Source organism: Pseudophryne corroboree, chromosome 7 (genome assembly GCF_028390025.1).
Source record: "Pseudophryne corroboree isolate aPseCor3 chromosome 7, aPseCor3.hap2, whole genome shotgun sequence".
NCBI lineage: Eukaryota > Metazoa > Chordata > Amphibia > Anura > Myobatrachidae > Pseudophryne > Pseudophryne corroboree.
In genome coordinates, this window is record NC_086450.1 from 322,334,132 (window position 1) to 322,358,402 (window position 24,271).

A 24,271-nucleotide genomic window follows, 5' to 3' on the forward strand; every position below is an offset into this window, starting at 1 on the left:
ATAGCAGCAACTTGAGTTCTAGCAATAATTTCCATTAATGTATAATGAATACTGAATGTTGTAGGATAATCCAGTATTTTGCTTAATGGAAAATTACAAAATGGAGACAGTGAGGGAACGGGAGAGAAGGAGTGTGAGGCAGAGAAGGTAGGAGAGGAGTGCTTCTCATAGGGTATAGTCATTATTATAGCATTGCGAAATCATTGGAAGTTCCCTGTAGAACACATCGTTGTATTGTGACATCTAGGGAACCTCAGCAAACAGAATAGAAATGTGGTTCAATTTTATACACAGACCTGATAAAATGGTACGATCCTTAACCCTTTCGCTATGTTATATACATTACAATTAATGTGATGATTAAACTTTTTCAAACATTCTCTTAAAATATAATGTGCAGGATACAAAAGGAACATTCAGCAGCCCCTGCTAGAGCCTAAACTCATAAGATTCCTGGGCCACCTGCCAGGAATGCCAGCAGTCCGGGTACACACAGGAAGAGACTGAGGCTGCCTGTGACTAGAGGATAAATGTAACACAGCAGTCAAGGAAGCAAACACTTATTACACTTATATTATGAGGTTGCAGAACTGTTGTTTAAAAGTGAACTCAATGACATGGACTACATATGAATAGAAGGACATCAGAGAGAAGACATCCATCACGCTGGTGATCCTCTCCAGACTCATCCATGGAAGCCAAGATATTGCTGCTGTTCCTCCTTTATAACAGTAAGTCATATTGTACTGTAGTGTGCATTACATTTAGACAGATGTTGTCAAATGTATTGCTTTAATGGTTATAAATGTTGTGACAAATTATGTCTGTTTTGTTTATGTTTATGTAAACTTAAACTTTATGGGGATGACCTTTCAGAATAAGATTTCATATCTATCTATCTATCTATCTATCTATCTATCTATCTCTCTATTTATTGGGATTTACAATACTAATATTTAAGGGGTGCATTCCATACACAATGTTCATATTACCTAGAACATATTTATAGGGGTATACCTTTCATGGGGTATACTTTTTCAATAGACAGACACATGGGGTATACTTATTCAATAGACAGACACATGGGGGGAATTCAAATGTTTGAAATGTTGGTTGGGTGTCTGTTTTTTTCCTGTCTATTAGATAGGAAAAAACAGACACCAAACTGACTTTTCAAACAATTGAATATACCCCAGTGAGTATACTTATTCAATAGACAGACACTAGTTACCTGTTCAAAAGCATTTCATGTTAATGCCAACGTAATCTATTTTATATGTGTGTTATATTTGTCTCACTCTTGTTAATAACATCACTACAACAAAAATTGCACAAATTATACTAAAACTCAGAGATCAACTCAGTTTACCTCCAGGTCTAACTTTACAAACTGTGATTATGGCAGTAAATAGATCAGGCTTTAATATACTACTTTATATAGTTAATGCTAGAATATTTTACTTTTAATCTGGAATTATTATTTCATATTCACAAAGTAATCTGCATTGTTTGTGAAATTTGTCTATAAATCTCTCATTTTTAGCATCAGTTTTTGTGTGGACTTGGCACAATGTGTTGTATAGTTCTGTACTGTTCATTACTTTTTATAGTCAAATTTGTTTTATGTTGATCCTTGTCCAAAAGTCAATTCTCTATTCACGTTCTCCTAAATAGTTGGATTGCAAAACATAACGTCCTCGCTCAGCTGTCTTGGGGCACCTTAGAAATGGTTGGGGGTAACATTTTTCAAAATAATAAAAAAAATGAACAGTGCAGTTACACAGCGCAATAATAGATTAAGTCCAAATAGAATAAGAATGAACCCAAAAGTGGGCATGGATACGGTTCCGGTATGAATGGTCGACCATGTTATGGTCGACAGTCATTAGGTCGACCACTATTGGTCGACATTGACATGGTCGACATGGACACATGGTCGACACATGAAAATGGTCGACACATGAAAGGTCGACATATGAAAAGGTCGACATGAGTTTTTTAACTTTTTTTGGTGTCGTTTTTTGCGTAAAGTAACTGGGAACCCCAATTAGTGCACCGCGTCCCCTCGCATGGCTCGCTTTGCTCGCCATGCTTCGGGCATGGTGCCTTCGCTCCGCTACCGCTTCGCTCGGCACACTTTACCGTTCCAATCGTAGTCCACGTGGATCGTAAAGTATGGAAAAGTTCCCCAAAAGAAAAAAAAGTTAAAAAACTCATGTCGACCTTTTCATGTGTCGACCTTTCACGTGTCGAACATTTCCATGTGTCGACCATGTGTCCATGTCGACCATGTCAATGTCGACCAATAGTGGTCGACCTAATGACTGTCGACCATAACATGGTCGACCATGTGAACGGATACCCATGGATACTAGGGGCCTAATTCAAGGTTGAATGCAAATGTATTTGCAAAAGCAAATTTGCAAACATTTGCAAAGTAAACGCAAATCTGCACACAAAAAACAACACGCCAACAGTGCAAACTAACACAAAAAAAAAGCAATACACAAAAGACGAGTCCCCCTCAATGATGCACTGACCAATATAAGCTAAACTAAGGAATAAAGCTAAAATTCAGAATGAATGTACCTGGGTCCTGGGCGGTGCATACGCATATCTGCAGATAGCCAAGCAAAAAGTACAGAAAAAGTCAATGCAGATTCTGTGTGGCTTAATACAGGTTGAGTATCCCTTATCCAAAATGCTTGGGACCAGAAGTATTTTGGATATCGGATGTTTCCGTATTTTGGAATAATTGCATACCATAATGAGATATCATTGCAATGGTACCCAAGTATAAGCATAGAATGCATTTATATTTCATGTACACTTTATACACACAGCCTGTAGGTAATTTTAGCCAATATTTTTAATAACTTTGTGCATTAAACAAAGTTTGTGTACATTGAGCCATCAGAAAACAAGGGTTTCACTATCTCAGTCTCACTCAAAAAATTCCGTATTTTGGAATATTCCGTATTTCGGAATATTTGGATATGGGATACTCAACCTGTACCTGCCCAGAATCTGCACTGGCTTTTCCTGTCCTTTTTGTACCTGTGTCCATATGTCATTGGTGTGCAATTTATTGCTGCAACAGAATTTAAATCAATGCCATTGAAACAATTGTTAGAAGCATATACTAACATTAGAGCCTATGGGGTAAATTTAATTAACCACAAACTAGTCACGGCCACAAGTAAGTTCGGCTATATGCTGCACTTATGATAGCTCCTGGCTTGCAGATTATTTGTTCGTAGCCCCATAGGCTGCATAGAAAGTTCCACGAGTCCGGAGAAAGGGGAGTGAGTTGCGGTGTCATTAGCAGAATTTCTATGTCGTTACAATGGCCTCCTCGCGTGTAATTTAAATCGACCCACAGAAGTATCACTAATAATTTACAAAGATAAATACATCAAACTTAAAAGCATAAATAAATACACACATAAACCATAAAGTGGTTGTCAGTCTTCGGACAAAACCATGGTCTAACACCCAATGTACCCCTGTAGTCCTCAGCTAGTGCTGTCAGTGAAGCTTAACAGGAGACTGAAACTCTTCTAAATAATTTGTTAATGTGCCTCCTGATTGCACAGAAGCTGTGGACAATTCTTTCATGAGTTTAATACACACATCTGACTTAACTGGTTGAGTACATCAGTGACGACATTTACTGGTGTTAAATTGCTGAACTTCGATCCATATGATTGTCTGCTGGGACTGTACCAAAGGGGTACGTAATTAATGTAACTTCATCCACTAGAATGCAACGGCTTTTATAGACTAAGAAAATACCTCAATATTTGCTTTTATTCACAACTTGGACAGTAATAAAACTATTCTTGGAAAAATTACTTGGGGTGCTCACACTGACTCTAAAGAACCCCCCAAATCTTTTTTTTTTTTTTTTTAAAGTTGGCTTCAATGTTGTTAAAATAATGACATAACGGGATGCATTCAGCATCTCGGAGGTCTGGATGCCGGCGGTTATGTAACTGACGCCAGAATGCCGACCACCGGAAGGTTGAAGGTGAGTATTGGGGTTAGGGCTCGGGGGAAGGGGGATGATTTGGGCACTAGGGGGGTTAAGGATAGACGGGGGTGGTTAGCCGTAGTCGCCACATTCTGAGGGTTAGTCCTAGCCGCCACCTCCCATTGGTTAGTCCTAGCAACCCCCCTCCCAAGGGTTAAGGTAGGGGACAGGAAAGAGGTAAAAAACCTACCTCTGTCTGGTGGTGGGATCCTCATTGTTGGTATGTCGTTGTTCGTCATGTGACCACTGGCATCCTGACCGTCGGTATTTTATACCGAACCCCGTTACTTTGAAAATCATGTTTATATCCAAATGTTTAGGCTAGGGCCACACATAGCGGTATAGCTGGTCCCGCAGGAAGGAGCCTGCATATGGGCTCCTATGCGCTGTCCACACATATGCGGCCGCCCACATAGCATGCTGCGGTTGAGTCGGATAAAAGGGCGACCAGATTTCAAGAAGAACGCATACATTTGAATGTATGTGTTCACACAGTGTGGCAGTGCCGCATTGTGTTCTCCTTGAAATCTGGTTGGATGCCGTTCTGCGGCATCTGGCGAAAAAGCGGTGTGTGAACCCACATACAGTAGCGTTGTTGCCGGACCCATGTCCTGCATAACGGGTCTGGCGAAAAACGCTATGTATGGCGCTAGCCTTAGATAATTAATTAGATAATTAATTAGATAATATATTTAAAGAAAAAAAGATTATGATTAAGGGTCAAGAGTGGAAGGGTACACTGGGGAAAAAAATAGTTGCTGACAAAATAACCTTTATTATAAATAAAGGAATGAAATTAATATTTTTGTGGTTAAATGCCTGCATTATGGATTACATATGGATTGAATGTAATAATTATCACAGTCCTGGGTGCAGGGTCACCATAGTGCAAGCAATACTCAAAAAGTGGAAGCAGGAAGTACTCAATGCGCAGAAGTGCAGATATCTGCAAATAGCGTTTTCCGCACTTCTGTGGGTTTGCTGAATTAGCCCCATAGTATTTTGTTGCGTTGGTGGAGTGGTGTTCCTGGGCATGGACCATGCTGCAGTCCAAGGACATAGTGTTGCTGAGAATTTTTTCATAAACTCACTGAAGGCTTATCTGGTCAGCCGACCACTCTAGTGATGGGATGCCCATGACTCTACTCAGGTCCAGCTCTCCCGACACTTCCTCCAGCTGCAGCAGCCCTTCTCCGCCTTCTCTTTTCCTGGAACACCCTGCTGCGGAGCATGCGTGACGGTTTAAATACCCTGCCACATGGCCTCATGGGATGGGTGATGTGACGACACTTCATTGATCTGCCATGTCACCCAGTGATGACATACCTACCACGTGTGGCAACTCTAGGACCCGCGTCAGTGGGCGAGGGTGCTGTGGAGTATGGGAAGGGTGGACTGGACCAGCCCCCCCCACACTTGTCAGACCATGGACTTCATCATTATCTTCAGCACAAGAGGAGGAGGAATTTAAGAGAAGAGGAAGGAAAGGGGGATGTAGGACTTCTGGCTGCCTGTCAGACTTTATAGGACATTTTGGGGTCTATTTACTAAAGCCTCATACACACTAGACGGGAAAGTAAAAGATCTATCTCAGAAGAACCAATCTGAGCGAGATCTTTTACAATCTCATCCAGTGTGTACACCCCTGAGCATCGTTAACAACCCCCTCCCTAGTCTGAACATGTACAGACGAGGGAGATCCTCATTAACGACAGCCATGCTGCAGATGCAGCATGGGTGTCGCCCCCCCCCCCCCAACTGTCGCTGCCCCAATATTAGCGTTGACAGGACTCATTCGTCCACTTTATCTCTCTTCAAGGCTTAATACATAGACCCTCATATATATTTAAAAATGATTATGCACATTTGGTATTGCCCTTGTTAGCTTGTTTTCCCAAGAACTTTATTACTGATAGAACTTGCACATTAATCCTCCATATAAAAGTATTTTCTCTTACATCCTAGAGGATACTGGGGTTCCATTTAGTACCATGGGGTATAGACGGGTCCACTAGAAGCCATGGGCACTTTAAGAATTTGATAGTGTGGGCTGGCTCCTCCCTCTATACCCCTCCTACCAGACTCAGTTTAGAAAATGTGCCCGGAGGAGTCGGTCACGCTTATGGAAGCTCCTGAAGAGTTTTCTGCATTTATTTTAGATATTTGTTATTTTCAGGCAGGGACGGTTGGCACCAGCCTGCCTGCTTCGTGGAACTTAAGGGAGGGAATGGCCCAATCTCTTGAAGGATTAATGGTCCCGTTCCCCGCTGACAGGACACTGAGCTCCTGACGGAACTATTTGCAAGCCCCACCACGGTGAGCGTACATTCCCGCAGAACGCCGCCACCCCTAACAGAGCCAGAAGAATGAAGAGTGGTAAGTACTAAGCCGGCATCCCGGCTAGCGGGTCGCTGGCCATTATGGCGGCATGAGGGTACGGAGACGCACGGCTTCTAAATGGAGCGGAATGCATCTCCAGACACAGTACACAGCTGTGTCTCAGTACACTGTACAAAAACAACTAAAACAAAATCACCAAGTAGGCGCACAATACCAATGATGTTGATAAAAACACAATTTATTAACATAAAACCAATGACAAACTGATTAAAAAACACAACACTACACAGAGCATATAACTGAGGTATTATACCTTATAATTCACACATAAAGTGTATTAATAAGTGAAAGGGACACTGAAATGCAGGAGAACCCGTCTCTGTAAGATAGGGTTAATCTCTCACATTAATTCCATATCAGACAGTTTAAATGAAAAGGAAGTCCTGTAAACTGAAGTAATAAACGTTTGTGACCATAAAGATATCCGGATTTAAATAATGTTTCCTTGGAGCAAAATAAACCAACCGATTAATGTTACTCACTGAGACGTAATGATCTCTTGCTGCACGGGATAAATGGTTAAAGAACCGCTTGTTATCACCCTGTGCATGGGTGAGACATCCGTCAGCGGTATATTCAGATGAAAGCCATTTCTTTCTGTGCAGCACCAGTTGAAGAAGCCGCCTGAGGTGCGGAGAAACACGTTGAGGGTACAGAAGAAAGGGCCACACTTGACCATTAAGTGTCCTACGGAGCACGACATCCATCACTTTCAGCCGTCCGTTACAAGTCACCAGTGAATGACCCAGCCTGTGATTCAATCATTCCACTTTAACTCTCCTTGCATTTGGAACATTGTTACCTCCTGCCCGGCCGGGCGTCGCTCAGCAAGCTGGAGGATCTGTATGGTGGTCTGATACAGGCAACTGGTGCTGCACAGAAAGAAATGGCTTTCATCTGAATATACCGCTGACGGATGTCTCACCCATGCACAGGGTGATAACAAGCGGTTCTTTAACCATTTATCCCGTGCAGCAAGAGATCATTACGTCTCAGTGAGTAACATTAATCGGTTGGTTTATTTTGCTCCAAGGAAACATTATTTAAATCCGGATATCTTTATGGTCACAAACGTTTATTACTTCAGTTTACAGGACTTCCTTTTCATTTAAACTGTCTGATATGGAATTAATGTGAGAGATTAACCCTATCTTACAGAGACGGGTTCTCCTGCATTTCAGTGTCCCTTTCACTTATTAATACACTTTATGTGTGAATTATAAGGTATAATACCTCAGTTATATGCTCTGTGTAGTGTTGTGTTTTTTAATCAGTTTGTCATTGGTTTTATGTTAATAAATTGTGTTTTTATCAACATCATTGGTATTGTGCGCCTACTTGGTGATTTTGTTTTAGTTGTTTTACTCTCAGGAGGCCGGCTACCTCCTTACCAAGTGGCTGCCATTATCAGTGCTATATTTGCACGACCCTGTTCAGCGCCTAAAAACCTTTTTTTCGACTGTACAAAAACAGCCTTAAAACGGTTTTCTCTCCATTTTAAGCACCAGATTACCTCAGCCAGTATAAAAAAAGTAGGAAGACTGCGCGCAATTGAAGGGGCGGGGCCTTCACTATGAGCGGAGCCAGCAGCTCACCAGCGCCATTTTACCTCTGCAGTGGACACAGATGCTGACTGAGAGGGACGCGCAGCTCCTCCGGAAAAACTCCAGATTACCTCAGCGGTACCAGGGGATCATAGCAGGGGGGGAGCGATTATTAATGTACTAGGTCCCCGATCAGGGTAATTAGTCTGTGATAATATAATATTTGAGGTTCTTGGCATATATATGGGGGTGCTCTGCGTCCCGGAGGTGAACCCCTATAGTGTTAGGGACCTGTCCGATGAGGTCACCGTGAAGCAGGTGGGCAGGCTCATATACTGGCCAATATATGCCAAGAACCTCAAATATTATATTATGGTTATAATAATTTTAATGGTGTATGGTGCACCTGCACCCTTTGTTCCTATGTTGTAGTATTGCAGTACTTAGTCCCAGCAAGGTAGCACATCCCATTATAATAAGCTAGGGTGTGCAGTCCAGGCCCCGTTTCCATATAGTCTATAATTAGGCTGCGACCCAGCTAAGCTTGGCATCAGGGGTGTATCTAGGGGTCTGAGCGCCCCTGGCAAAGTAAGGAACTGGCACCCCCCCGCCTTCCCCACCCAGGGACACAGAAGGGGGAATTACAGATAGGCTGAGGTCAGGGTCACTGAGGGAGAAATACAGGAAGGGTGCGGATAGTGACAATGAGGTGGAGTGCTTACAGGGAGGCTGAGGTCAGGGACACTGAGGGGCAATTACAGGGAGGGTGTGGGCAGGGACACTGAGGGGGAATTACAGGAGTGTGCGGGCAGGGACACTGAGGGGGATTTACGGGGAAGGTACTGGCAGGGACACTGAGGTGGAATTACAGGAGGGCGTGGGCAGGGACACTGAGGGGTAGTCACAGGGAGGCTGAGGTCAGGGAAACTAAGAGGGAATTACAGGGAGGGTCCGGGTATGGAAAATGAGAGGGAGGGGCTTCAGGGAGGCTGAGGTCAAGGACACTGAGGGGCAATTACAGGGAGGGTGCGGGAAGGAACACTGAGAGGGAATTACAATAATGTGCGGGCAGGGACACTGAGGGGGGAGTCACAGGGAGACTGAGGTTAGGAACACTGAGGGAGAATTACAGGGAGGGTGCAGACGGGGACATTGAGGAGGAATTACGAGGAGGGTGCAGGCAGGGACACTGAGATGGAATTACGAGGAGGGTGCAGGCAGGGAGACTCGGGGGAATTCCGAGAAGTATGCAGGCAGGGACACTGAGGGGGAATTACGGTTAGGGTTCGGGTAGGGCGCACTGAGAATGAATTACGGGGAGTGTACGGGAAGGAATACTGAGGGGTAATTATGGGAAGGGTGCGGGCAGGGACACTGAGAGGGAATTACAGGAGTGTATGGGCAGGGTCACTGAGGGGGCAGTTACAGTGATGGTGCGGGCAGGGACACTGAGGGGGAATTACAAGGAGGGTGCAGGCAGGGACACCGTGGGGATATATGCACACATACAGTTAAAAACCCCTCTCTAGGTGTGATGGCACTACATGTCCCAGTACATCCAGCTGATGAGGTGTGCTGGGACTTGTAGTCTCAACACAGCTGGACAGGCAGTCACTGGTCTAGATACCTCTCCATACAGAGCTCTTTGTAACCTGTTATCCAGAGTGCCAGGATAGACCATGCAGTGCAGCTACGGTACCGCAGAAAATGTACAGGTATGCTCAGACTGCACTGCTGACTGGTGCTGATTGTAGTGGCTGCTATTTGGTGACAGGCCGCGCGGACCAATGAGAAGGGGAGCGGATGAGGAAGAGGAAGTGCCTCGCCCCTCCCCATACCTGGAAGTGCCCCGCTTCCCGGCTATATTCACTATCATTGTGACCGTAGTCACAGAGAGTGTCAGAGTGCAATATGCTTCTGAGAGTCCGGCAGTGGATGAGCACTTCAAGGGATGTACTCGGTGAGAACTACTACGTCATTCTACCCCCTGGCGTGGGTGGCACTGCCGGGCGGCGCCCCCCTCTTTGCCGGCGCCCCCGGCAAGTGCCATCCTGGCCAATAGGAAGATACACCCCTGCTTGGCATTAGCGATAAGGGCGCGGTTGGGGCTGGCTCCAAATATCTGTGTCTCTCTGAAGGGCTCTTTGTGGGTTAATTGTGCTTAACCTTTTCTTGTGTGTGTGTGTGTGTGTGTGTGTGTGTGTGTGTGTGTGTGTGTGCGTGTGTGTGCAGTCACATTTACATTATGTCAGGCAAAGAGTGTGTTTCTTGTACAGCGGAGTGTTCCTCTTCACCAGGGAGCTCACTACTGGGTACTAAGGGCAGGGCACCTTCCCAGAATAGTGGGGCTGAACCAGAGTGGGAAAATTCCATTAAGGGAATGATCTCAAATATTTCCACAAAACTATCCCGCAATGAGAAAGAGACGCAATACTTAAGACAGACTGTGGATGAGTTTATGAATAGAGACTCAGTCCCCAAACCAGCATCTCAATCCCCTCCCATTTGCACGCAAAAACGATCTCTGGCCCATATCCTGCAGTCTGACTCTGATGCTGACGGGTCAGACATGGAGGACAGTGAGGTGGATTTGGAGGGGGGGGGGGGGGGGGATGCTACTCTGTCACAGGGAATAGAGGCTCTTATAGAAGCTAACAGAGATGTTCTGCAAATTCCTGATAAGGTGTCAGAGGAGTGTGTGGAATCTTATTTTAATATAAATAATAAGTCCTCAGTCACTTTTCCTGCGTCAAAGGAATTGAATACCCTGTTTGAAGATCCGTCGGTTAATCCTCATAAGAGATTTCAAATCCCTAAAAGGTTGCTCTCATCTGTTCCTTTTCCTCTGGAGGATAGGAAAAAATGGGAAAAACCACCGATAGTGGATGCATCAGTCTCTAGGCTGTCATGAAAAATTGTATTACCTGTCCCTGGTGCAGCCTCCCTAAAATATACGGCTGAATTGCTAAATGGTCAGGTAACCTAATTGAGGGGGTAGATTCCTTGTCTAGGGGGGATGTTGTTTTACTCCTGCAGCATATACAGGACTCTGCTACCTTTATGGTGGAAGCCATAAAAAAGATTGATTTGCTTAATGCACGCACCACCGCTATGGCAGTGTCAGCAAGCAGGAAATGCGTGGAAGGCCTACCATTCACAGGAGAGGCCTTATTTGGAGATGAACATGACAAATGGATTTCCAAAGCTACTGTGGATAAGTATACGTATCTTCCATGCACAGCTCCACCAGCCAGGAAAGCTTATTCAGCTTTCGGACAGCCAAGTTTAAGGGAAAATTAAATAAACCACGCAAACCAACAACTGCAGCTGCTCAGGAACAGAGCTCAGGCTCTACTTCCTTAAAGCCTTCAACATGACGGTGGACCGCGATGCCTGGAGGACTGTTAGGTGGGAGCCCGACTAAAATTCTTCAGTCACATCTGGTCAGGTTCGTGCCGGGATCCCTGGGTTATAGATCTTATTTCCCAGGGCTACAGACTGGAGTTCCAAGAGCTCCCACCTAAGAGATTCTTCAAATCAGGCTTACCAGCTTCACAAGAGAAATTAGACTGCTTGAAGCCTTGGTGAAAATATAATCAATAATTTAATATATTGGGTGGGAACCTGTCTATCATAAATATAGCATAAGACTGGTTATTAATCCCCCCAAGGGGTGCCCTATTGAAGGTCCTCTACACTGCGTATCAATGTGCTATCTATGTTTGAGCAGGAAAGTGGCAGAGAATTAGATGAATTGTTGCCTATATAGGTTTAAACACCCTCTGCTCTAATGTAAGGCAATGGTGTTACCATAAGGCGTTTGCTCCAGCTGATAGTTGAGGCATAAGAAAAAGGTAGAAAATGCAACTGTCTGATATTATTTTGTTTCAGCTTATTCTAGAGATGAGCGCCGGAAATTTTTCGGGTTTTGTGTTTTGGTTTTGGGTTCGGTTCCGCGGCCGTGTTTTGGGTTCGACCGCGTTTTGGCAAAACCTCACCGAATTTTTTTTGTCGGATTCGGGTGTGTTTTGGATTCGGGTGTTTTTTTAAAAAAACCCTAAAAAACAGCTTAAATCATAGAATTTGGGGGTAATTTTGATCCCAAAGTATTATTAACCTCAAAAAACATAATTTACACTCATTTTCAGCCTATTCTGAACACATCACACCTCACAATATTATTTTTAGTCCTAAAATTTGCACCGAGGTCGCTGTGTGAGTAAGATAAGCGACCCTAGTGGCCGACACAAACACCGGGCCCATCTAGGAGTGGCACTGCAGTGTCACGCAGGATGGCCCTTCCAAAAAACCCTCCCCAAACAGCACATGACGCAAAGAAAAAAAGAGGCGCAATGAGGTAGCTGACTGTGTGAGTAAGATTAGCGACCCTAGTGGCCGACACAAACACCGGGCACATCTAGGAGTGGCACTGCAGTGTCACGCAGGATGTCCCTTCCAAAAAACCCTCCCCAAACAGCACATGACGCAAAGAAAAAAAGAGGCGCAATGAGGTAGCTGTGTGAGTAAGATTAGCGACCCTAGTGGCCGACACAAACACCGGGCCCATCTAGGAGTGGCACTGCAGTGTCACGCAGGATGTCCCTTCCAAAAAACCCTCCCCAATCAGCACATGATGCAAAGAAAAAGAAAAGAAAAAAGAGGTGCAAGATGGAATTATCCTTGGGCCCTCCCACCCACCCTTATGTTGTATAAACAAAACAGGACATGCACACTTTAACCAACCCATCATTTCAGTGACAGGGTCTGCCACACGACTGTGACTGATATGACGGGTTGGTTTGGACCCCCCCCAAAAAAGAAGCAATTAATCTCTCCTTGCACAAACTGGCTCTACAGAGGCAAGATGTCCACCTCATCTTCACCCTCCGATATATCACCGTGTACATCCCCCTCCTCACAGATTATCAATTCGTCCCCACTGGAATCCACCATCTCAGCTCCCTGTGTACTTTGTGGAGGCAATTGCTGCTGGTCAATGTCTCCGCGGAGGAATTGATTATAATTCATTTTAATGAACATCATCTTCTCCACATTTTCTGGATGTAACCTCGTACGCCGATTGCTGACAAGGTGAGCGGCGGCACTAAACACTCTTTCGGAGTACACACTTGTGGGAGGGCAACTTAGGTAGAATAAAGCCAGTTTGTGCAAGGGCCTCCAAATTGCCTCTTTTTCCTGCCAGTATAAGTACGGACTGTGTGACGTGCCTACTTGGATGCGGTCACTCATATAATCCTCCACCATTCTATCAATGTTGAGAGAATCATATGCAGTGACAGTAGACGACATGTCCGTAATCGTTGTCAGGTCCTTCAGTCCGGACCAGATGTCAGCATCAGCAGTCGCTCCAGACTGCCCTGCATCACCGCCAGCGGGTGGGCTCGGAATTCTGAGCCTTTTCCTCGCACCCCCAGTTGCGGGAGAATGTGAAGGAGGAGATGTTGACAGGTCGCGTTCCGCTTGACTTGACAATTTTGTCACCAGCAGGTCTTTCAACCCCAGCAGACCTGTGTCTGCCGGAAAGAGAGATCCAAGGTAGGCTTTAAATCTAGGATCGAGCACGGTGGCCAAAATGTAGTGCTCTGATTTCAACAGATTGACCACCCGTGAATCCTTGTTAAGCGAATTAAGGGCTGCATCCACAAGTCCCACATGCCTAGCGGAATCGCTCCGTGTTAGCTCCTTCTTCAATGCCTCCAGCTTCTTCTGCAAAAGCCTGATGAGGGGAATGACCTGACTCAGGCTGGCAGTGTCTGAACTGACTTCACGTGTGGCAAGTTCAAAGGGCATCAGAACCTTGCACAACGTTGAAATCATTCTCCACTGCACTTGAGACAGGTGCATTCCATCTCCTATATCGTGCTCAATTGTATAGGCTTGAATGGCCTTTTGCTGCTCCTCCAACCTCTGAAGCATATAGAGGGTTGAATTCCACCTCGTTACCACTTCTTGCTTCAGATGATGGCAGGGCAGGTTCAGTAGTTTTTGGTGGTGCTCCAGTCTTCTGTACGTGGTGCCTGTACGCCGAAAGTGTCCCGCAATTTTTCTGGCCACCGACAGCATCTCTTGCACGCCCCTGTCGTTTTTTAAAAAATTCTGCACCACCAAATTCAAGGTATGTGCAAAACATGGGACGTGCTGGAATTTGCCCATATTTAATGCACACACAATATTGCTGGCGTTGTCCGATGCCACAAATCCACAGGAGAGTCCAATTGGGGTAAGCCATTCCGCGATGATCTTCCTCAGTTGCCGTAAGAGGTTTTCAGCTGTGTGCGTATTCTGGAAAGCGGTGATACAAAGCGTAGCCTGCCTAGGAAAGAGTTGGCGTTTGCGAGATGCTGCTACTGGTGCCGCCGCTGCTGTTCTTGCGGCGGGAGTCCATACATCTACCCAGTGGGCTGTCACAGTCATATAGTCCTGACCCTGCCCTGCTCCACTTGTCCACATGTCCGTGGTTAAGTGGACATTGGGTACAACTGCATTTTTTAGGACACTGGTGAGTCTTTTTCTGACGTCCGTGTACATTCTCGGTATCGCCTGCCTAGAGAAGTGGAACCTAGATGGTATTTGGTAACGGGGGCACACTGCCTCAATAAATTGTCTAGTTCCCTGTGAACTAACGGCGGATACCGGACGCACGTCTAACACCAACATAGTTGTCAAGGACTCAGTTATCCGCTTTGCAGTAGGATGACTGCTGTGATATTTCATCTTCCTCGCAAAGGACTGTTGAACAGTCAATTGCTTACTGGAAGTAGTACAAGTGGGCTTACGACTTCCCCTCTGGGATGACCATCGACTCCCAGCGGCAACAACAGCAGCGCCAGCAGCAGTAGGCGTTACACGCAAGGATGCATCGGAGGAATCCCAGGCAGGAGAGGACTCGTCAGACTTGCCAGTGACATGGCCTGCAGGACTATTGGCATTCCTGGGGAAGGAGGAAATTGACACTGAGGGAGTTGGTGGGGTGGTTTGCGTGAGCTTGGTTACAAGAGGAAGGGATTTACTGGTCAGTGGACTGCTTCCGCTGTCACCCAAAGTTTTTGAACTTGTCACTGACTTATTATGAATGCGCTGCAGGTGACGTATAAGGGAGGATGTTCCGAGGTGGTTAACGTCCTTACCCCTACTTATTACAGCTTGACAAAGGGAACACACGGCTTGACACCTGTTGTCCGCATTTCTGGTGAAATACCTCCACACCGAAGAGCTGATTTTTTTGGTATTTTCACCTGGCATGTCAACGGCCATATTCCTCCCACGGACAACAGGTGTCTCCCCGGGTGCCTGACTTAAACAAACCACCTCACCATCAGAATCCTCCTGGTCAATTTCCTCCCCAGCGCCAGCAACACCCATATCCTCCTCATCCTGGTGTACTTCAACACTGACATCTTCAATCTGACTATCAGGAACTGGACTGCGGGTGCTCCTTCCAGCACTTGCAGGGGGCATGCAAATAGTGGAAGGCGCATGCTCTTCACGTCCAGTGTTGGGAAGGTCAGGCATCGCAAACGACACAATTGGACTCTCCTTGTGGATTTGGGATTTCAAAGAACGCACAGTTCTTTGCGGTGCTTTTGCCAGCTTGAGTCTTTTCAGTTTTCTAGCGAGAGGCTGAGTGCTTCCATCCTCATGTGAAGCTGAACCACTAGCCATGAACATAGGCCAGGGCCTCAGCCGTTCCTTGCCACTCCGTGTGGTAAATGGCATATTGGCAAGTTTACGCTTCTCCTCCGACAATTTTATTTTAGGTTTTGGAGTCCTTTTTTTTCTGATATTTGGTGTTTTGGATTTGACATGCTCTGTACTATGACATTGGGCATCGGCCTTGGCAGACGACGTTGCTGGCATTTCATCGTCTCGGCCATGACTAGTGGCAGCAGCTTCAGCACGAGGTGGAAGTGGATCTTGATCTTTCCCTAATTTTGGAACCTCAACTTTTTTGTTCTCCATATTTTATAGGCAGAACTAAAAGGCACCTCAGGTAAACAATGGAGATGGATGGATTGGATACTAGTATACAATTATGGACGGACTGCCACGGTTAGGTGGTATAAAAAAACCACGGTTAGGTGGTATATATTATAATAATAATACAATTATGGATGGACGGACTGCCTGCCGACTGCCGACACAGAGGTAGCCACAGCCGTGAACTACCGCACTGTACACTGGTTGATAAAGAGATAGTAGTATACTCGTAACAACTAGTATGACACTATGACGACGGTATAAAGAATGAAAAAAAAACCACGGTTAGGTGGTATATATTATAATAATAATACAATTATGGATGGACGGACTGCCTGCCGACTGCCGACACAGAGGTAGCCACAGCCGTGAACTACCGCACTGTACACTGGTTGATAAAGAGATAGTAGTATACTCGTAACAACTAGTATGACACTATGACGACGGTATAAAGAATGAAAAAAAAACCACGGTTAGGTGGTATATATTATAATAATAATACAATTATGGATGGACGGACTGCCTGCCGACTGCCGACACAGAGGTAGCCACAGCCGTGAACTACCGCACTGTACACTGGTTGATAAAGAGATAGTAGTATACTCGTAACAATTAGGATGACACTATGACGGTATAAAGAATGAAAAAAAAACCACGGTTAGGTGGTAGGTATATAATAATAAATAATACAATTCTGGTCGGACGGACTGCCTGCCGTGTGCCGACACAGAGGTAGCCACAGCCGTGAACTACCGCACTGTACACTGGTTGATAAAGAGATAGTAGTATACTCGTAACAATTAGGATGACACTATGACGGTATAAAGAATGAAAAAAAAACCACGGTTAGGTGGTAGGTATATAATAATAAATAATACAATTCTGGTCGGACGGACTGCCTGCCGTGTGCCGACACAGAGGTAGCCACAGCCGTGAACTACCGCACTGTACACTGGTTGATAAAGAGATAGTAGTATACTCGTAACAATTAGGATGACACTATGACGGTATAAAGAATGAAAAAAAAACCACGGTTAGGTGGTAGGTATATAATAATAAATAATACAATTCTGGTCGGACGGACTGCCTGCCGTGTGCCGACACAGAGGTAGCCACAGCCGTGAACTACCGCACTGTACACTGGTTGATAAAGAGATAGTAGTATACTCGTAACAATTAGGATGACACTATGACGGTATAAAGAATGAAAAAAAAACCACGGTTAGGTGGTAGGTATATAATAATAAATAATACAATTCTGGTCGGACGGACTGCCTGCCGTGTGCCGACACAGAGGTAGCCACAGCCGTGAACTACCGCACTGTACACTGGTTGATAAAGAGATAGTAGTATACTCGTAACAATTAGGATGACACTATGACGGTATAAAGAATGAAAAAAAAACCACGGTTAGGTGGTAGGTATATAATAATAAATAATACAATTCTGGTCGGACGGACTGCCTGCCGTGTGCCGACACAGAGGTAGCCACAGCCGTGAACTACCGCACTGTACTGTGTCTGCTGCTAATATAGACTGGTTGATATTTAAAGAGATATTAGTAGTATACAACAATACTATACTGGTGGTCAGGCACTGGTCACCACTCCTGCAGCAAAAGTGTGCACTGTTAATTAATATAATTGTACTCCTGGCTCCTGCTAACAACCTGCAGTGCTCCCCAGTCTCCCCCACAATTAATTATAAGCTTTTAATTTATACATTGATGACTGTGCAGCACACTGGGCTGAGCTGAGTGCACACAGACTGAGTCACACTGTGTGACTGACTGTGCTGTATATCGTTTTTTTTTTCAGGCAGAGAACGGATATAGCAGAGAGAAGTGAACGGATATATTATATTAAATAAAAGTTAACTAGCAACTGCACTGGTCACTGACTGTGGTAAACTAACTCTGTCTGCGACTCTGCACAATCTCTCTCTATCTAATCTATCTATCTCTATTCTAATGGAGAGGACGCCAGACACGTCCTCTCCCTATCAATCTCAATGCACGAGTGAAAATGGCGGCGACGCGCGGCTCCTTATATAGAATCCGAGTCTCGCGATAGAATCCGAGCCTCGCGAGAATCCGACAGCGTCATGATGACGTTCGGGCGCGCTCGGGTTAACCGAGCAAGGCGGGAAGATCCGAGTCGCTCGGACCCGTGGAAAAAAAAGTGAAGTTCGTGCGGGTTCGGATTCAAAGAAACCGAACCCGCTCATCTCTAGCTTATTCAAGTACTATATCCTTAATTGACTGGCCTGGGTGTTGACTACAATTTGCCAGACCACAGGAGTAGTTTGTTAGTAATATAAGATTGAGATAGAACTACAGATAGTATGAAGAAAAAATTAAAAAATTACATAAGTGGGTGAAAAAATATAGAGATAACTTCCTTCTGCTGTTCAGCTCATATGTTTACTGCACCTGGTATTCATTGATGGTCTCCCAAACAATTACTGACCATGCCTACCATTGAATTTCTTCCAAGATCAGACGAGATTGGGCGTATCCTATGGAGTGTGGCAGTAATCTGCTGAATGAGAGAGTACTGGTATCTGGAAACAAGAAAAAGTGCTTCTGATGTCCAGGAAAGATAATTGAATTTAAGTCCCTAGTTCAACTGGAACTAGATCTGGATGAGAAAGCACATTTATAGAGGAGAAAAAGTTTGAGCACAAGTATGGAATATAAAAGATAAGGATTAGTGAGCATGCAGTAGAGTCTGCAGGAACAGGTTGACTAATAAGTAGATTTTAGCTGTTGTGTCTCAAAACCAAGCAGAGATATATCCTGAAGGTTCTCAACTTATTTGTAATAGGATATGGTTGTTACATGCGTGAGATACTAGTAACAAACAAAATAATTATGGTTATCTGAGAAGAATTCTTACATACAAGTATCAAATGCTCTACCTACTAGGGATGCAGAGATAAAAAAGTGCCTTAGTGCAATCCTCCTATGCAATAACACCAATTTGCATGAACAATTTGTTTACATAGAAATAGTCCCTTTACAGTGTTAAACATAAGATACAGTACAAATGGAGTTTTGAGCAAGAGATGCTGGCCTCAGGTAGAGTTTAAAAATGAATCAGTTACCAGAGTTTTAACAAAATGATAATTTCCTGCAAATAGAATAACAATGTAAAGTGAGCACAGTATAAGAACATTTAAAGCCCAAGTGGGCGCTTACTGGACCCGAGTTCCCCCTCAGTGGGTATGGGCTGCAAAATGCCCTATACCCACACTGACCAAACGGACCGTTTCACCTCTTATTGGGCTTGTTCACTGGTGATCTTATATTATTAACAAACTACTCCTGTGGTCTGGCAAATTTTAATCAACACCCATGCCAGTCAATTAAGGATATCGGGGGTAATTCTGAGATGATCGCAGCAGGAACTTTGGGGGTGATTCCGAGTTGTTCGCTCGCTAGCTGTTAAGCCGCAGCCTACTGGGAGTGTATCTTAGCATAGCAGAATTACTAACAAAAGCTTCGCTAATTTTCTCGTAATGATTACCCTGCAGTTTCTGAGTAGCTTCAAACTTACTCAGCCATTGCGACCAGCTCAGTCCTTTTTGTTTCTGGTTTGACGTCACAAACACACCCAGCGTTCGCCCAACCACTCCCCCGTTTCTCCAGCCACTCCTGCATTTTGCAACTCGAACGCCTGCATTTTTCCGCACACTCCCATAAAACGGCCAGTTTCCGCCCAGAAACTCCCACTTCCTGTCAATCACACTACGATCAGCACAGCGATTAAAAAGCTTTGTTATGCCGTGAGTAAAATACCTAACTTTTGTGTAAAATAACTAAGCGCATGCGCTCTGCGAACCTTGCGCCTGCGCAGTAAGCGACTAATTGCAGTATAGCGAAAATCGGCAACGAGCGAACAACTCGGAATGACCCCCTTTGTTAGCAGTTGGGCAAAACCATGTCCACTGCAGGGGAGGCAGATATAACATGTGCAGAGAGAGTTAAATTTGGGTGTGTTGTGTTCAATCTGCAATCTGTGTTCAATCTTTAAATTGCAGTGTAAAGATAAAGCAGACAGTATTTACCCTGCACAGAAACAAAATAACCCACCCACATCTAACTCTCTGCAAATGTTATATCGGCCTCCCCTGCAGTGCACATGGTTTTGCCCAACTGCTAACAAAGGGGGTAATTCTGAGTTGATCGCAGCAGGAACTTTGTTAGCAGTTGGGCAAAACCATGTGCACTGCAGGGGAGGCAGATATAAGATGTGCAGAGAGAGTTAGATTTGGGTGGGTTATTTTGTTTCTGTGCAGGGTAAATATTGGCTGCTTTATCTTTACACTGCAATTTAGATTGCAGATTGAACAAACCACACCAGGCCCGTAACTACCTATGGGCCAGCAGTGCCTGGCAACCAGCGCAAAAGCACTGTGGGCGCAGGACCGCCGCCAAACCAGCACTAGCTGTAGCGCTGGCAGCGGTGACGGGAGAGAGACTGTACAGCCGGCCCCTGCTCCCGCAATTTCCACTACAACCGCGGCGCTACAGCTGCCTCCCCACCCCACCATATTCGTCCGCAGCTGCTCCTGCTCCAACTCACTAGAATCGGTTGCTGCCTGAAGCTCCCCCCCCCTTACTTGTGACCTCCACCAGAGCCGGATTAAGGGGGGTCCGTACCCTGGGCTCCCCCTTTTTAAATGGGCCCCCTGCCACTCACCACAGATCGAATCCGATCTGTGCTGCCAGCGCTCCCAGCTCCTCACTCCCTTGTGAACCATGCCGCTGACGCCGCATTTCAGTACAGGACAGCTGAGCGACGGCTCAGCTGTTCAATACTGTGTGAAGTAGGCAGCCTACGGCTCAGTCATTGGCTGAGCGCGCAGGCTGCCGGAAAGGAGAAGAAAGGGATCCCTGGCGATGCGTGGAGCCGAGGCAGCCCAGCGCAGGCGGAGGTCCCGAATCTGCAAACTGCTTGGAGGAGAGTCAGGGGCAGAACAAAAAGTAATCCTGCCTGAGAATTTTAGGGTCTGACATATGTATATATATATATATATATATATATATATATATATATATATATATATATATACACATACACCGCACCCTCTAAGAAATAAATATATCTACCTGCCTCTTTATTAGGGGCCCCACTGTCAGAAGTGCCCCGGGCCCCCCATAGCCTTAATCGGACTCTGACCTCCACCCCAATGTCTGTCTGCTGTATGTAAATTACAGCAGCAGGCAGTGAAAGAGAGCTTCTTCCCATGCGCTCACCGACTCCACCAGCGCCACCCATCTTGCAGTATGAGGAGAGGGAGAGAGGACAGAACAGGAGCCGCCAGCTGAATAGATAAGTAAGCAGTGCAAAATACACCCTCACACTCTCACTCTCTCTCTCAACACACACACACATACTCTTTCCACACACATACATACACACACTCTCTCTCTCCCCTCTACCTAGCTAGCGTAATGTGTATAAGGGGCTCTTCTATGGTGACTGCCAGACGCTGCTGTGCTGTGTAATGGGACTGTCGGACGCAGCTGCGATGTGTAATGGGACTGCCGGACGCTACTGTGTAGTGTAATGTAACTGACAGACGCTGCTGCGCTGTCTAATCTGACTGACGGATGCTGCTGCACTGTCTAATGTGACTGACGGACGCTGCTGTGTGGTTTAATGTGACTGACGGATGCTTCTGTGCGGAGTAATGTGTTTACTGGACGCTACTGTGCAGTGTAATATGACTAACGAACACTACTGTGCGGTGTGACGTGACTGATGGATGGTACTGTGCAGTGTAATGTGACTGACGGATGCTACTGTGCAGTGTAATGTGACTGATGGACGCTACTGTGCGTGGTAATGTGACTGACGGATGCTACTGTGCAGTGTAATGTGACTGATGGACGCTACTGTGCTGTGTAATGTGACTGACGGACGCTACTGTGCAGTGTAATGCGACTGATGGACGCCACTGTGCGTGGTAATGTGACTGACGGATGCTACTGCGCAGTGTAATGTGACTGATGGACGCTACTGTGCAGTGTAATGTGACTGATGGACGCCACTGTGCAGTGTAATGTGACTGATGGATGCTACTGTGCAGTGTAATGTGACTGATGAACGCTACTGTGCAGTGTAATGTGACTGACGGATGCTACTGTGCAGTGTAATGTGACTGATGGACGCTACTGCGCACTGTAATGTGACTGATGGACACTACTGTGCAGTGTAATGTGACTGATGGACTCTACTGCGCAGTTTAATGTGACTGACGGATGCTACTGTGCAGTGTAATGTGACTGACGGACGCTACTGCGCAATGTAATGTGACTGATGGACGCCACTGTGCAGTGTAATGTGACTGATGGACGCTACTGTGCAGTGTAATGTGACTGATGGACGCTACTGCGCAGTATAATGTGACTGATGGACGCTACTGTGCAGTGTAATGTGACTGATGGACGCCACTGTGCGTGGTAATGTGACTGACGGACGCTACTGTGCAGTATAATGTGACTGATGGACGCTACTGTGCAGTGTAATGTGACTGATGGACGCTACTGCGCAGTATAATGTGACTGATGGACGCTACTGCGCAGTATAATGTGACTGATGGACGCTACTGTGCAGTGTAATGTGACTGATGGACGCTACTGTGCAGTGTAATGTGACTGATGGACGCCACTGTGCAGTGTAATGTGACTGATGGACGCCACTGTGCAGTGTAATGTGACTGATGGACGCCACTGTGCAGTGTAATGTGACTAATGGTCGCTACTGCGCAGTGTAATGTGACTGATGGACGCTACTGTGCAGTGTAATGTGACTGATGGACGCTACTGTGCAGTGTAATGTGACTGATGGATGCCACTGTGCAGTGTAATGTGACTGATGAACGCCACTGTGCATGGTAATGTGACTGACGGATGCTACTGCGTGACGTAATGTGAATTGGTACAAATCTGTGGCCCTGCCCCGTCCCCATAAAGCTACCTATACTTTTAGCACGCGCCTGCCTAATGTGTAAAAAAGGGGGGTTCTGTTGCCGTAATGTGTAAAAAGGGTGACGCTACTGCGCAGTATAATGTGACTGATGGACGCTACGGCGCAGTATAATGTGACTGATGGACGCTACTGCGCAGTATAATGTGACTGATGGACGCTACTGTGCAGTGTAATGTGACTGATGGACACTACTGTGCAGTGTAATGTGACTGACGGATGCTACTGCGCAGTGTAATGTGACTGATGGATGCTACTGCGCAGTATAATGTGACTGATGGATGCTACTGTGCAGTGTAATGTGACTGATGGATGCTACTGTGCGTGTAATGTGACTGATGGACGCTACTGCGCAGTGTAATGTGACTGATGGACGCTACTGTGCAGTGTAATGTGACTGATGGACGCTACTGTGCAGTGTAATGTGACTGATGGACGCCACTGTGCAGTGTAATGTGACTGATGGACGCGCCACTGTGCATGGTAATGTAACTGACGGATGCTACTGCGTGACGTAATGTGAATTGGTACAAATCTGTGGCCCTGCCCCGTCCCCATAAAGCCACCTATACTTTTAGCACGCGCCTGCCTAATGTGTAAAAAAGGGGGGTTCTGTTGCCGTAATGTGTAAAAAGGGGGACTCTGCTGCATAATTCTTAAAAAGGGGGCTCTACCTGCCTAATGTGTAAAAGGGGGACTCCACCTGCGTAATGTGTAACAAAAGGGGGGCTCTGTTGCCATAATGTGGGAAAAGGGGAACTCTGCTATCGTAATGTGTAAAAGGGAGCTCTACCTGCCATAATGTGTAAAAGGGAGCTCTGTGGCCATACCTACTCCCTTATATTTTTGGCACTGGCCCTGTTTTATATATGGGGGGGGGAGCGCCAGTGCTATTTCTTGCACACAGCGCTAAAATGTCTGGTTACGGCACTGCACCACACCCAAATCTAACTCTCTCTGCACGTTATATCTGCCTCCCCTGCAGTGGACATGGTTTTGCCCAACTGCTAACAAAGTTCCTGCTGCGATCAACTCAGAATTACCCCCAAAGTTCCTGCTGCGATCAACTCAGAATTACCCCCATAGTACTTGAATAAGCTGAAACAAAATAATATCAGACAGTTGCATTTTCAGCTGGAGCAAATGCCTTATGGTAACACCATTGCCTGACATTAGAGCAGAGGGTGTTTAAACCTATATAGGCAACAATTCATCTAATTCTCTGCCACTTTCCTGCTCAAACATAGACAGCAAATATGATACGCAGTGTAGAGGACCTTCAATACGGCACCCCCTGGGGG

The 24,271-nt window shown here is 45.7% G+C and overlaps 1 protein-coding gene across 1 annotated transcript in view; it reads left to right on the forward strand.

The window, feature by feature from the left end:
- The first annotated feature begins 441 nt into the window (after nt 1–441).
- LOC134943640 (phospholipase A2-like) overlaps nt 442–24,271 on the forward strand; it is a 79,628-nt gene continuing 55,798 nt past the window's right edge. Inside the window, exon 1 of the mRNA XM_063932374.1 lies at nt 442–731. Coding sequence (XP_063788444.1) covers nt 692–731 — 40 coding nt within the window. The 5' untranslated portion in view covers nt 442–691. The remainder of the gene's footprint in view (nt 732–24,271) is intronic.